Genomic DNA, 13,739 nt, shown 5'->3' with positions numbered 1-13,739 from the left:
ACAACATCTCCAACTTTACCTGAGCAAAGACATTCCTTCCCAAACTCAGAATGGAAGCCAGGAAATGGTCTCAAAAACGCAACCCGTCTCGGAGATGGTACGGTGTTCTTCATGGTTTTCATGCAACTCATGCTGCACGTGTTGTTCACAAGGACCAGCCCTATATAATACACCCCCAAACCTGGTTGAAACATTCACATTACAACATCAGCAGGATGCCGCGACTCATGACAGCTTAGAGGAACCAGGCGCTATGAAGACTTGAAGCTGGCCACACTGCACCAGCCGTTGCCAATCACTTCCAGGTCAACGTTCGGACCATCTAAAGGCTGCAGCAACGTCTCCGGGCCACCAACACCACAAATGATCGCCCCCGTACTGGCAGACCAAGGGTGACCACAAGACGACAAGACCGCCATGTTGTGCAACAGCATGTACAGAATCCCTCCATGCAGGCCTCCGAAACATCACGCCAGACAGTGGGAACACACGGAAGACCAATCAGTACTGATACAGTACGCCGACGTCTTAACAGCGGAAACCTCTATTGCCGTAGACCTTACCGTGGACCTATCCTCTCCCCTCGTCATCGGCGTGTAAGTCTACTGTTTGCCCTACAACTCCAAACCTGGCAATACAGGCAATGGAGAACTGTTCTGTTCACAGATGAGAGTCGGTACTGCGTATCAACTGCAGATGGCAGAACAAGAATATGGCGACGATGTGGCCAGCGTTACTCAGACCGATGTGTTATGGAAAGAGACTCATGGGGAGGTGCAAGCATCATGGTATGGGGTGAAATAGGCCTGAACCAGAGAGAGGGTCATGTGGTGTTCCAGAACCTTGGTCCAGGGAGAAGAGGCGGCATCACTGCTTGCGCTACATCGACCGAGCTCTCAGATCCCATGTCATACTACATTTCGCACGTCACCGGAACAACATTTTCCAGCATGATAACGCCTGGGCCCATACTGCCAGAGCTACACGGAACTTTCTACAGCACAACGGTGTCAATATTATGCAGTGGCCAGCCCTTAGCCCTGATTTAATCCCAATTGAACATCTTTGGGATGAAATTCAGAGGGAGACTGAATAATGTCATACCACGGCCGAACACAGCCGATTTATTGCGCCAGGCCTTTCTCAGAGTGTGCACGTGTTTCCAGGTGTCAATGGCCTTCTTCAATCGATTGCTGCACTCCATGCATAGACGCTGTGCTCCAGTTATTGCCGCTCGTGGTGGTCACACTAGATACTCAAGTCAAGAGTCTGAATGGACTGCAAACTTTCATGTAATGTCTTGAAATTGTGCTGAGTTATTCATTGATGTGTCAAAATATTGGACACAAAAAATGTTTTTGATCCGCCTATTATGTCCATTTCTGTAATGATTTGATTAGAGTGCCTATCTAGTTTTGAATTCGTATTGACGTTTTTTTGTACGGTGTAATCTCCAGTCTAGCATAAAGTACGTCCCTCCTGAAAGAAAACAAGTTCTGTGTAGTAGTAAATGGAATTCGCTGCTCTGAACAACCTATCACCACCTCGGTACGCCAGGGAACTGTCCTGGTACTGTTCCTATTTCATATAATGATAATAATAATAATAATGTGTCCATTTATATAGCGCCAAACTCCACACTAGGTATGCTTATAGCGCTAACAATCAAGGCCATTATTACCCCGGATAACCCAAGCTGCCTGTTAGGCGCTAGAAGGTTATAGTCGTATGACTTTTTTCCACCGGGTACCCATTTTCCTGCTGGGTGAACAGAGACAATTTTGAACAAACTCACTTGCCTAAGGTGAGACCACATGTGTCACATGTGCTTCGTTGTGGGGCAGGACTCAAGTCCTAGAAACTCTCAGGAGTCAAGCTGCCAAACACGGTCACCCATCCAAGGACTCTCCGAGCTCGACGCTGCTTAACTTCACCGATTTGTGACCTGAGCTTTAAGCACAGGACCACGCGCCACCATATACATGAAGGATTTATGTTATTCACGGTTAAATATGGTCACACTTGTTGCTCGGCTGCGGTTGCTTCTTCAAGTGTGGAAGATAATCCTAAATATGTAAATTAAGCTGGAAGACAGGGCTCAGTAATGGCCACTTACATTCGGTCCTAACATAACAAAGTATGTGATATTTAGACATCGTAACAAAGATGTGTTATGAAGCAGGGTGCATGTAACCATGGTAAGCGCTGTAATAAGAAAACAACAGTTGCTCATGGCAACGTTCTACATTACCCTTATGTGTCAATTCCTTTAACAAATAAAACGATTACAGATTATAACCTATGAACACATTTCCTCATTTAGACCTCGGATGATGAACAGCAACTCTTGTAAATCATCATTTATGACAGTGTCTGTTTGTGGATTCAATTCGTCTGAGTGAATGAGTCATGAGATTGGTTTTCAACACGTTATATAGAGTCTCCCAGTTATAACTTGGTGTGTCAACCTCCCAGTTATAATACGGTGTGTCAAACTCCCAGTTACAACACAGTGTGTCAACCTCCAAATTACAACTCGGTGTGTCAACCTCCCAGTTACAACACGGTGTGTCAACCTCCCAGTTATAATACGGTGTGTCAACCTCTCAGTTATAACACGGTGTGTCAACCTCCCAGTTATAACACGGTGTGTCAACCTCCCAGTTATAACACGGTGTGCCAATATCCCAGTAATAACTCGGTGTGTCAACCTCCCAGTTACAACACGATGCGTCAACCTCCCAGTTATAACACGGTGTTTCAACCTCCCAGTTATAACACGGTGTGTCAAACTCCCAGTTACAACACAGTGTGTCAACCTCCCAGTTATAACACGGTGTGTCAACATCCCAGTTATAACACAGTGTGTCAACATCCCAGTTATAACACGGTGTGTCAACCTCCCAGTTACAACACAGTGTGTCAACCTCCCAGTTATAACACGGTGTGTCAAACTCCCAGTTACAACACGGTGTGTCAACCTCCCAGTTATAACACGGTGTGTCAACCTCCCAGTTATAACACGGTGTGTCAAACTCCCAGTTACAACACAGTGTGTCAACCTCCCAGTTATAATACGGTGTGTCAACATCCCAGTTATAACACAGTGTGTCAACATCCCAGTTATAACACGGTGTGTCAACCTCCCAGTTACAACACAGTGTGTCAACATCCCAATTATAACACGGTGTGTCAACATCCAAGTTATAACTCGATGTTGTAACATCCCAGTTATAACAAGGTGTGTCAACCTCTCAGTTATAACACGGTGTGTCAACCTCTCAGTTATATCACACTGCGTCAACCTCCATGTTATATCACGGTTTGTCAATATCACAGTTATAACACGATGTGTCATCCTCCAGTTATAACACAGTGTGTCAGCTTATCAATTATAAGACGGGGTGTCAACCTCTTTGTTATAAGACGGTGTGTCAACCTCCCAGTTATAACACGGTGTGTCAACTTCTCAGTTATAACACGGTATGTCAACCTCCCTGTTGTAACACGTTATAAAGAGTCTCCCAGTTATAACTTTGTGTGTGAACCTCTCAGTTATTGCACGGTGTGTCAACCTCCCAGTTATAACACAGTGTGTCAACCTCCCAGTTATAACATGGTGTGTCAACATCCCAGTTATAAGAGTCTCCCAGTTATAACTTTGTGTGTGAACCTCCCAGTTATTGCACGGTGTGTCAACCTCCCAGTTATAACACAGTGTGTCAACCTCCCAGTTATAACATGGTGTGTCAACATCCCAGTTATAAAGAGTCTCCCAGTTATAACTTTGTGTGTGAACCTCCCAGTTATTGCACGGTGTGTCAACCTCCCAGTTATAACATGGTGTGTCAACATCCCAGTTATAAAGAGTCTCCCAGTTATAACTTGGTGTGTGAACCTCCCAGTTATTGCACGGTGTGTCAACCTCCCAGTTATAACACAGTGTGTCAACCTCCCAGTTATAACATGGTGTGTAAACATCCCAGTTATAACTCGGTGTGTCAACCTCCCAATTAGAACACGATGTGTCAACCTTCCAGTTATAACACTTTATAAAGAGTCTCCCAGTTATAACTTGGTGTGTGAACATCCCAGTTATTGCACGGTGTGTGAACACCCCAGTTAGAGTACAGTGTGTCAACATCCCGGTTATAACACAGTTTGTCAACCTCCCAATTAGAACACGATGTGTCAACCTTCCAGTTATAACACTTTATAAAGTGTCTCCCAGTTATAACTTGGTGTGTCAACATCCCAGTTATAGCACGGTGGGTGAACCTCCCAGTTATAACTTGGTGTGTCAACATCCCAGTTATAGCACGGTGTGTGAACATCCCAGTTATAACACAGTGTGTCAACCTCCCAGATATAACACGGTGTGTGAACATCCGAGTTATTACACGGTGTGTCAACCTCTCAGTTATAGGACGGTGGGTGAACCTCCCAGTTATAGCACGGTGGGTGAACCTCCCAGTTATAACACGGTGTGTCAACCTCCCAGTTATAACACGGTGTGTCAACCTTTCAGTTATAACACGGTGTGTCAACCTCCCTGTTATATCACGGTGTGTCAACTTCCCAGTTATAACACGGTGTTTCAACATCCCAGTTATAACACGGTGTGTCAACATACCAGTTATAACACGGTGTGTCACGGTGTATCAACCTGATGTTGGAGGTATGCGCAGTATGACTCAGGCCTCAGACGTTTAGCACCTTATTGAGAACGTGTATCATGATTCTGACAAAGTTGGCAACTTTCTTCCTCCCCGTTCCTCCCGCAGGTTGTGGTATCGGCGCTAAAAATAGATAATTCGCGAATCACATACTGAAGGTAATCGGTTGTGTAAACAAACCTGTGGGGATTTTTGCTACAGTACAGATATGGTATCTATAGCGTGTCTAGGAACAAACACGTTTGAACAGACCCATAGAGAGACCCATAGAGAAAGATATTGCGGACCCCCACACACACACACACACACCTCCCCACCCCCTTGTTTATCTCTCTCATGTCATGCCTCAGCTATCTAGTGTCATCTTGCGCTTGAGCAATGCTTCCTTTGTTACCAAACACCGGGTTGTGTGTGTAAATATACGTCTTTGCGCCACCAAACTAAGAAAAAGGTAAGAAATGATTATACATCATTAAACAATCAGTTAGTGCGAGGAACATGAGGTAGTCCGTTTAAGTTACCTCTTAAAGATGCACAATCTCCTATTCAGGCTCGTCATTTTACGCAGCATTCTGCGCACCCACTGTGTCATCAAAGTTTATTAAATGGCCATTGAAACTCTGATGAAAACAGGTGAAAAATAACTCTCTGTGTGTGTGCGCGCGCGCACGCACGCACGTACACACACACTGCGCATTTCGCTCAACCGAAAGTTATCAGAAGCTGATCACTCGCACATACCTGGCAGATATCTCACCTTTCCCCCCATTCAACGTGTCTCGTTCAACGATCTCGAAAGTTAGACGAAGAATATATGATACGTGCACTTTTGTATCTGTTATATTGCCTGGGACAGAAATGACCACTAGCCTGATAATCCGAGACATATATAGTAAAATGTAGTTATGTAGTTTGTCAGATCTTATTATGTGTGGAGGAGTACCACGACCATATGTCTTCTTCAATGCACTGATGACTGGGGTTTATTTTTAAGGGCTCAACCTACAGAAGACGTGACTGAACATTCGCTGAACAATGTCTCGGTATAGCACAATCACTTGAAATCTCACACTTGAGCTATATTTGCGCTTGCGCACTGCCCTCCTTAATTACCCAAGCACCCGGATGTGTGTACATACGTCGTTGGTCATTAAACCAAGTAAAAGGTAAGATATGCATTTTTCAGAAAGTCCGTTTAAGTAAGTGCTTGAAGATACATCAGCTCCTCTCTGTTTCAACGATTTGACAGCAGTCCAGAAGCCAGTCAAACTGTATAGTTTGCCACGTAACCAGCCACGGATGATTCAACAACCTAACAAATCACGTGTCTAGTGAATATTTCCATGTTTTGCTCCACTGTTGCGCGTATCACTCACCCTTAACATTATCAGAAGCTGATCACTCGCTTATATTTGGTTGATCTCTCACCTTTCCCACGTTTCAACTTGTCTTGTTCATAGATATTGAAAGTCGAAAATTATGTGCGAAATCTTTTCAAATGTCAACAGACATGATTGAAGAATAATACGATAAAATTTAAAATTTTGATAAATATACTGGGCATAACAAACAATTCAAATGAATAGAATTACATCAAAATCATTCGGGCAGGGATTTTAGTGAATGACAATGTAAACTCCTGGGAGCCCTACTCCAGGTTTTCCTGGTCAAAGAGCTCTATACACTGTCTGACGAAGAATATATAAGCTGTTATGTTGCCAGCGACAGAAATTGCCACTAGTCTGTTAATCCGATTCATATATAGTAAAATGTAGTTATTTTGTTGAAGTAGTCATATTGGACATGATCTGAGATATGGGCCCCTGATGTGGGGCTAATTAGGAAAGAAAATTAACCAATATCATTGATCTTCATTTTGTTATTAAAATCCAATTGAACATGTTTTTAAAGTTTAAGTTATATCACTTGTCCAGAGAGGTGATATTTGCACGGATAATAAAACTAAATCATCAACAGGCCAACACGTCTGAAATTACAATCCGTTCTCGCAACTATGTCCAGGAGCACATTAATGTGGACAGCTACAACCAAAACACACATCTACCATATCATCTAACACATACTGTTATAGTGGCTAATTCAGGACTGCCATCGTCCAAATATTTCTAAAGACCAAAAACTATGTAGCCAAGCCATTTGAGACTTAATTATGATTATTTAATCTGCATTTTTAATCCTGATCACTACCGCATTGTACATTGTCTTGTCAGTCACCCTGTACCATGCTGTCACTTTCATTAATTACTGTATATGGCATTTATGTCCTAATTGGTCATCCCCCTTGGTCGTGCCTGCCATCACGTCAACTGCTTCAAGGAAGTGCTATTGTTTCTCTATCTGTCCATTGTTGAGTCTTCGTCTGTCCATTGTTGTCAAAAACTGTATATATGCTCACATCTATATTGTCAAGCAGTCCGGTATTCCAGCTGGAACTCCGCTCACCTCATTCATGTATACCCGTTTGTCGTGTCTTGTGTAAGCAACTAAAGAAGTTTGAACTCAACTATGCCTTCGTCTTCGTGTACGTACACTTCATCGTATACATACATACATACATACATACATACATACATACATACATACATACATACATACATACATACATACATACATACATACATACATACATACATACATACATACATACATACATACATACATACATACATACATACATACATACATACATACATACATACATACACACATAATTATGACTATTCCCCAGTCGACGCACCATATCTACGCGTTGACAACATACATACATACAGAAATATCACAGCATTGATAAAAATTCACTCATTAGTATTCATAAATTGTAAAGGGTATTTTAGATTAGATTGATGAATCACAATGGATCATTGTCTACGGATGATTAGTAATGCTTAGAATTTGATATTCTTGTTGTGGTGGTGGTCTGTTCCCAAAAGTGCTTCGAAGATGATAATTATCCCCATGTTTTCCAAAACCAAAAGGGTGTTTTCTGTTGAAAGTCAATCCTTGCAGAAAACAAAAAAATCTAAGGCTTAATCTCTGAAAACATTACTTTGAAAGAAACACATAACCGTGTTTAAACTGAAAAGAAGCCCTAGTAAACTGGGAGATTCTGACCCTGAGGTAAATCAAGACTTGCTTGATATTGGGCTGTTGCATTATTAAGTGGGCTGAACGTAAGGCAAAATAATATGATTCAGGGATTATGAGACAGGCTACCGCCTTGTCAAGGTGCAGGGCGACTGATGCTGAGTGTTGTATCTGATAATGTTTTCCCCAATTAGGGATGCTGGTGTTAGAATAGGCCCCCAGCATCCCGAGCTGGTTAATAAGGTTGATTTTGTTGATGGCGATGTACTGCTGGACGGCACAGCGATGGGGGTAAACCAGGTGAAGTCCTTCACCAAGTGGACCAGAGAGGATCTTTTGTGGAGAAGCTTTCTGAGAAGCCATTGCATCCTGTGTACATGCAGTGTGTGGAACAGAATAGCAATCCCACCGATTCCTTCGCCTGGATGAAGTCGGCTGGTCTTAAATGTGAACCTGAGGGCTTACCTTTTTGCTGCTCAGGACCAGTCACTTCCCACTCGTAATCGCCTAAATGTGATTCTTAAGGAAAATATAAACATGAAATGCCGACTGTGTAATGAATTTACAGAGACTGTCCAACACCTTGTCAGTGGATGCCCTTCCTTGGCACAAACAGCATATCTTAAACGACATGATGGCATGGCTCGTTGCTTTTACTACCGTCTTCGCCATGCCTGTGGCTTTGACTCCGAGGTCCATCCATGGTACGACCCTGAACATGTCCAGGGCGTCATGGAAAATGATGCTTTCAAACTTCTCTGGAATAAGCCCATATACAGCCTCAGAAGAATTCCAGCTAACAAACCTGATCTTGTCCTTTTTGATAAAGCCAATGAATTTATTTATTTCATTGAATTTTCTGTCCCTTTTGACAGCAATGTGATTGGCAAGATTCAGGAAAAGCATGATAAATATGCGGACCTCGCCTTTGAAATGTCTCGCTTGCATCCCAAGTACACTGTCGTCAGGCTCACCATTGTTCTCGGTGCCCTTGGTTTGGTACCTCCTGATCTCTTGGCGCAGATAAAGAGAGTGCCCGGGTTCTTCACCGGGAGTACAGCCCTTCTGACACTCTGGGTAATGCAGAAGGCTGCAGTGTTGGGGAGCCTTCATATTCTCCGGAAAGTTCTTGGTGGGTTCGACTAGGCAGCGTTTCCTGGGAGAAGTCCCATTCGCTGTCTGGGCTGCGTGTAGAGGGGGCGAGGGCCCTGAGCTGATGATGAGCCTTACCAGCCTGACTGTGCCAGGATCACCCGAACCCTCTCTTCTGCATACTATCTTTAATCTGTAAAAAATAATGTTGGTATTTATATAGCGTTACATCCAGGAATTAATACCCGCTCATGGTTGTCGTAGAAATACGGGACTTCATGGATCGGCTGGTCAGACACGCTGACAGGTCCACTGTGATATCGTACCCGGACAGTGTGGATCAAGTGGTCAGAGACGCTGACATGGTCCACTGTGGTATCATACCCCGACAATGTGTATTATTGCCAACATGGTCCACTGTTGTATCATACCCCGACAGTGTGGATCAAGTGGTCAGACACGCTGACATGGTCCACTGTGGTATCATACCCCGACAGTGTGGATCAGGTGGTCAGAGACGCTGACATGGTCCACTGTGCTGTCGTACCCCGACAGTGTGTATTATTGCTAACATGGTCCACTGTGGTATCGTTCCCCGACAGTGTGGATCAAGTGGTCAGACACGCTGACATGGTCCACTGTGGTATCGTACCCCGACAGTGTGGATCATGGGTGGTCACAGTGATCAGGTGGTCACGCATGACATGTGGATCCACTGTCCACTGTGGCATCATATCCCCGACATAGTCTGTATTATTGTGGATCTTGCTGACATGGTCCACTGTGGTATCATACCCCGACAGTGTGTGGCATCGTATCAGGTGGTGGTATCAGACCCTGACAGTGTGGATCATTGCTGACATGGTCCACTGCTGACATGGTCCACTGTGGTATCGTTCCCCGACAGTATGGATCAGCTGGTCAGACACGCTGACATGGTCCACTGTGCTATCGTACCAAGACAGTGTGGATCATTGCTCACAATATCAGTCACTGGTTTGTCTTACCCAAGACGTTCTATTTACTGGCCACGAAACAAAGTGTCAGCATTACGATAAAAAGACTCTTATTTTGTCACAACTAAATTAGTTCATCGATACCATGAACAGTATCAGATGTAACATGTCTTTTTAGAAAAATGAAGGCTATCATTTCAATTTTCGAAAAAGAGTGACAATAAAACAAATGATTTGAACAAAGTCATCTGATAACAAGTCAGGATGTCGTCCACAACTCAGAAACAACAGAACTTTGTGTCAGAGCCAATGGGAGATAAGCCTGTAACTGCTCTACCAGGAATAGGACCGGTTCTTGGTGAAAGACTCAACGAGGCGGGGTTTGATAAGGTGAGATTACACTTTACGATGTCTTACAATTCAGAAGACGGAAGAACCAGACATAACTGTCATTGATGGAAAGAATTTCAGTCTACTGACAAAAAAGGTGTCAGATATTCTAATAAATTGATTACTCATCAAAAATATTGGTCTGTATCTGTAGAGATAAAGGCAAGAGTTATTGTGACACTCAAACAACAAACATAATCAGCATTAAACTTTTACTGCTGCAAATGAAATATCTTATGACATAAAAAGACAAGTGTGTCAAGTTATGGTAACATTCAGTTTGTAAGGACAGTGTTCCTGGCACATGCAAATAAGCCACAACACAAAAAAGGGTTCACAAGCAAGGTCTCGCAGATGTACCAATATTGCCAGGCATTGTACAGACTGTTGGAGGTGCATGGTTTGAATCCACTGGTCTTAATGTGGGGCTGTTATTGTGGCTGACCACTATATAGCTACAAGGACGGTCCATAACTTGACTGTTTTGCTGAAAACATCACCATATGTGCCAAATTGTGTTTCCATGGACGTTGACCTAACGAGCAAGATCATGCTGCGAGGTTCCAAATGAAGCATACCTGTAGCCATATTCCCCAAGGCGTGACATGTTGACATGTTCCAGAATGATGAATAAAGGTGTGTTTTTCTGACTAATGCACTTCTTAAGACTTAAGAGTAGAATTGACAAGCATCTAATTGTCTGCCATTGTAAGTGAATATTGCAGGCCATTTCTTTTTCAAATATGTCATGCTTGTTACAGATTTCGTGCGATTTGAACAACTGCTTGATTACGTTACATTGACCATTTTAACACTCTCTTTCTCTGGTTCAGATACAAAATTTCATTTATCAACAAACCATGTCACAATAACATTTGACAGTGATCAACAGCATGAGCATCGATCTGCGCAATTGGGAACCGATGATGCGTGTCAACCAAGTATGCGAGCCTGACACCCGATCCCGTTAGTCGCCTCTTACGACAAGCATGGGTTACTGAAGATCAATTCTAACCCGGATTTTCACGGGTCGATGGTAACCTGTGTAGAGCTACAGGTACAGTTAATACATTTAATTCCTAAGTATGAACTAGGCTGGTATGTCTCTCTCGTCAGTATCGAAAAGGAAAATAGGCTGACACTTATCTGAAGAGATAAGGTAGGTTATCATTAATGTAAAATGTTAAAGAATTAGGGTTCTTCCATAAAAGGTTACAGGTGAAATGTTCAAAACAAAGTGTTGAATTTAAAATCACTTTATACACTTTTTTCTCTTCAGTATCCAGGCCAGTCGAAGACATCTTAATCATGTTCAACATTTCTGTGAATTAGTTATGTAGTATCAATAAGTGAGTTAGGATAAGTAAAACATGATATTTCTACTCATGTAGGTATGCATGCTAAACTGCGGCATGCTCTCTCTCAGTTGGTAGCACTAAAAACTGATAATCTGTTACTTGACAGCAACATTACACTCCTTTTCACCTCTCACCTCCAACAATTTATTGTTTGTTGTTCTTCCAGGCGAAAGATGTTCTGGGCCAGTACCTGGTGATGAAGGAAGATAAGGAGAGTTTTAAGGGCTGGGTGAAGGACACATGTGATGCTAATTCCAAACAGGCGGAGGACTGCGCCAATTGTCTGAAAGACTGGTCTAATGATCACGTGTGAGGTGCCTGCCCTGTCAAACTATGCTTCTGTCCACAACACAAAAATCTTTTGTTTGAACATGTATTGGTGGTGGTGCTTGGCCTGGACGGAAGTTGCAGGAAAGGATTATTTTAAGTTGTTAATGTGCTTGTAATGAATAACATTCATTTTCAATGTGCAGCCTATGTAGCCGTCTTGTTTGTTATGCTTTGGTCGGGTTAAAAACACCATACGACAGACATTCATCAAAACAGTTTGGACCCAGAACTATATTAAATAGTAGTTTATAGAATTTATGGTATTCAAGGGACGATTAGACATTTCACCTGTAATCTTTTATGGAAGAGCCCTAATTCTTTAACATTTTACATTAATGATAACCTACCTTTTGCTCTCAGAATACCGGCCCGTGAAGATCCGGGATAGAATAGGTCTTCAGCAACCCATGTGCTTGCCATAAAAGGCGACTATGCTTGTCGTAAGAGGCGACTAACGGGATCGGGTGGTCAGTTTCGCTGACTTGGTTGACACATGTCATCGGTTCTCAATTGCGCAGATCGATGCTCATGCTGTTGATCACTGGATTGTCTGGTCTGGACTCGATTATTTACAGACCGCCGCCATATAGCTGGGATATTGCGGAGTGCGGCGTAAAACTAAACTCACTCACTCACTCTCAGAATACCATCTGGCACAGGTGACATATGATTGTTTGTTTGACATAGTTTTGAAAAGTTGTACATGAGCAGCGATTAATCCCAAGGCAAGAAGCTAGAGAAAAGCTTTCCAAGGAAAAATGTAAGCTGTAGTGTTAGCTGAAGTGCAATAATTGTTTCTGTTTCGATATTAAATAAAGCAAACTGATCTGACAGGTAAGGAAAGGGGTTAGATTTAACACTAAGCTCAGTAGGCCATTCACACAAGATACATTGTTGTACTGTGCTGACACAGGGATTCAATCGTTCATCTGTACACACCGATACACGAAGGAAATTGCGGTTATTGAGACATTACACATGTACAGTAAGTCAAATGTGAGTTTTCCATTTTACATTGTGGCAATGTTCAATAAATTCTTATTATAATAACTGTTGTTTTCATTGTAATTTGATTACATGGAAAAAGAGGCTAACATTCAAATGCGTCTTTTGTGGTTGTATAACATCAACATCTGTTAAATGTTCTGAAGCTAATACCTATTGTCCTCTGGAATATTCTGGTTAGGGTCTAAGAAGATCCAGGTTAGTGTCTTCAGCAGCCCATGCTTGTCATGAGGCGACTGGTGGGATCATGTGGTCAGGTTCACTGACTTTGTTCAGCCATTCGTCAAGTGTTGATTATTTACAGACTTCCGTCAAAAACCTGTAATATTTATGCAATTTCGGCCATAAACAAACAAAAACTATGTGTGTTTAGTGTTTCCATGACAATTTTGGTGGATAACATGTTGTATTTACTAGGAGAAAAAACTTATTATCCACTAAAAAAGAATCAATTTTGATTGTTTTCCAAATTGCCTTTCAAAGACGTCGATGTGGCTAAGACAAAGCACGGCATGTGTTGCCATGTAGAGTTGTGCCCCCTTTATGACCAGGATGTAAGGGTGTTTGCCCGCTCAGACTGTCACACTGCACATTGAAAGAGAAAGCAACTGATAAGTCGATACACTGGGATACACATACGCTGGGGTTCCAGGTGGTCTGCAACTTGTCTCACTATGATATGGCATGATGTGAATGATCTTCAATTTTCAATTTAAAGGATATATATCAATGATTAGTTGTTATGTTTTTATACACACTGTAGGGGCACACTTGGCCTAGTTGTCTGAGCTGTGGCAAGCTGTTTATAGAGTTGCCTCCCTTGGCCA

The 13,739-nt window shown here is 42.6% G+C and overlaps 2 protein-coding genes across 3 annotated transcripts in view; both read left to right on the top strand.

The window, feature by feature from the left end:
• Nucleotides 1-13,739, top strand: part of LOC124270928 (barrier-to-autointegration factor-like) — a 179,276-nt gene that overhangs the window by 49,622 nt on the left and 115,915 nt on the right. The window lies entirely within an intron of this gene.
• On the top strand, nt 5,826-12,023 carry LOC124270927 (barrier-to-autointegration factor-like). The gene is made up of 3 exons (XM_046705991.1): nt 5,826-5,844; nt 10,070-10,219; nt 11,744-12,023. The coding sequence occupies exons 2-3, from the start codon at nt 10,094-10,096 to the stop codon at nt 11,888-11,890; spliced, it is 273 nt and encodes a 90-aa protein (XP_046561947.1). The 5' UTR covers nt 5,826-5,844; nt 10,070-10,093; the 3' UTR covers nt 11,891-12,023.

This window comes from Haliotis rubra, unplaced genomic scaffold, assembly GCF_003918875.1.
Source record: "Haliotis rubra isolate DU_JTF1 unplaced genomic scaffold, ASM391887v1 Scf156, whole genome shotgun sequence".
NCBI lineage: Eukaryota > Metazoa > Mollusca > Gastropoda > Lepetellida > Haliotidae > Haliotis > Haliotis rubra.
The sequence above is the reverse complement of the archived record's forward strand: the minus strand, read 5'-3'. Positions and strand labels throughout refer to the sequence as shown.

Bases quoted from the DNA above. Each gene is read 5' to 3' on its own strand.
- LOC124270927 (XM_046705991.1), top strand. From the start codon at position 10,094: ATGTCGTCCACAACTCAGAAACAACAGAACTTTGTGTCAGAGCCAATG. The intron at 10,220-11,743 runs GTGAGATTACAC...TTGTTCTTCCAG, and splicing joins ACGAGGCGGGGTTTGATAAG to GCGAAAGATGTTCTGGGCCA.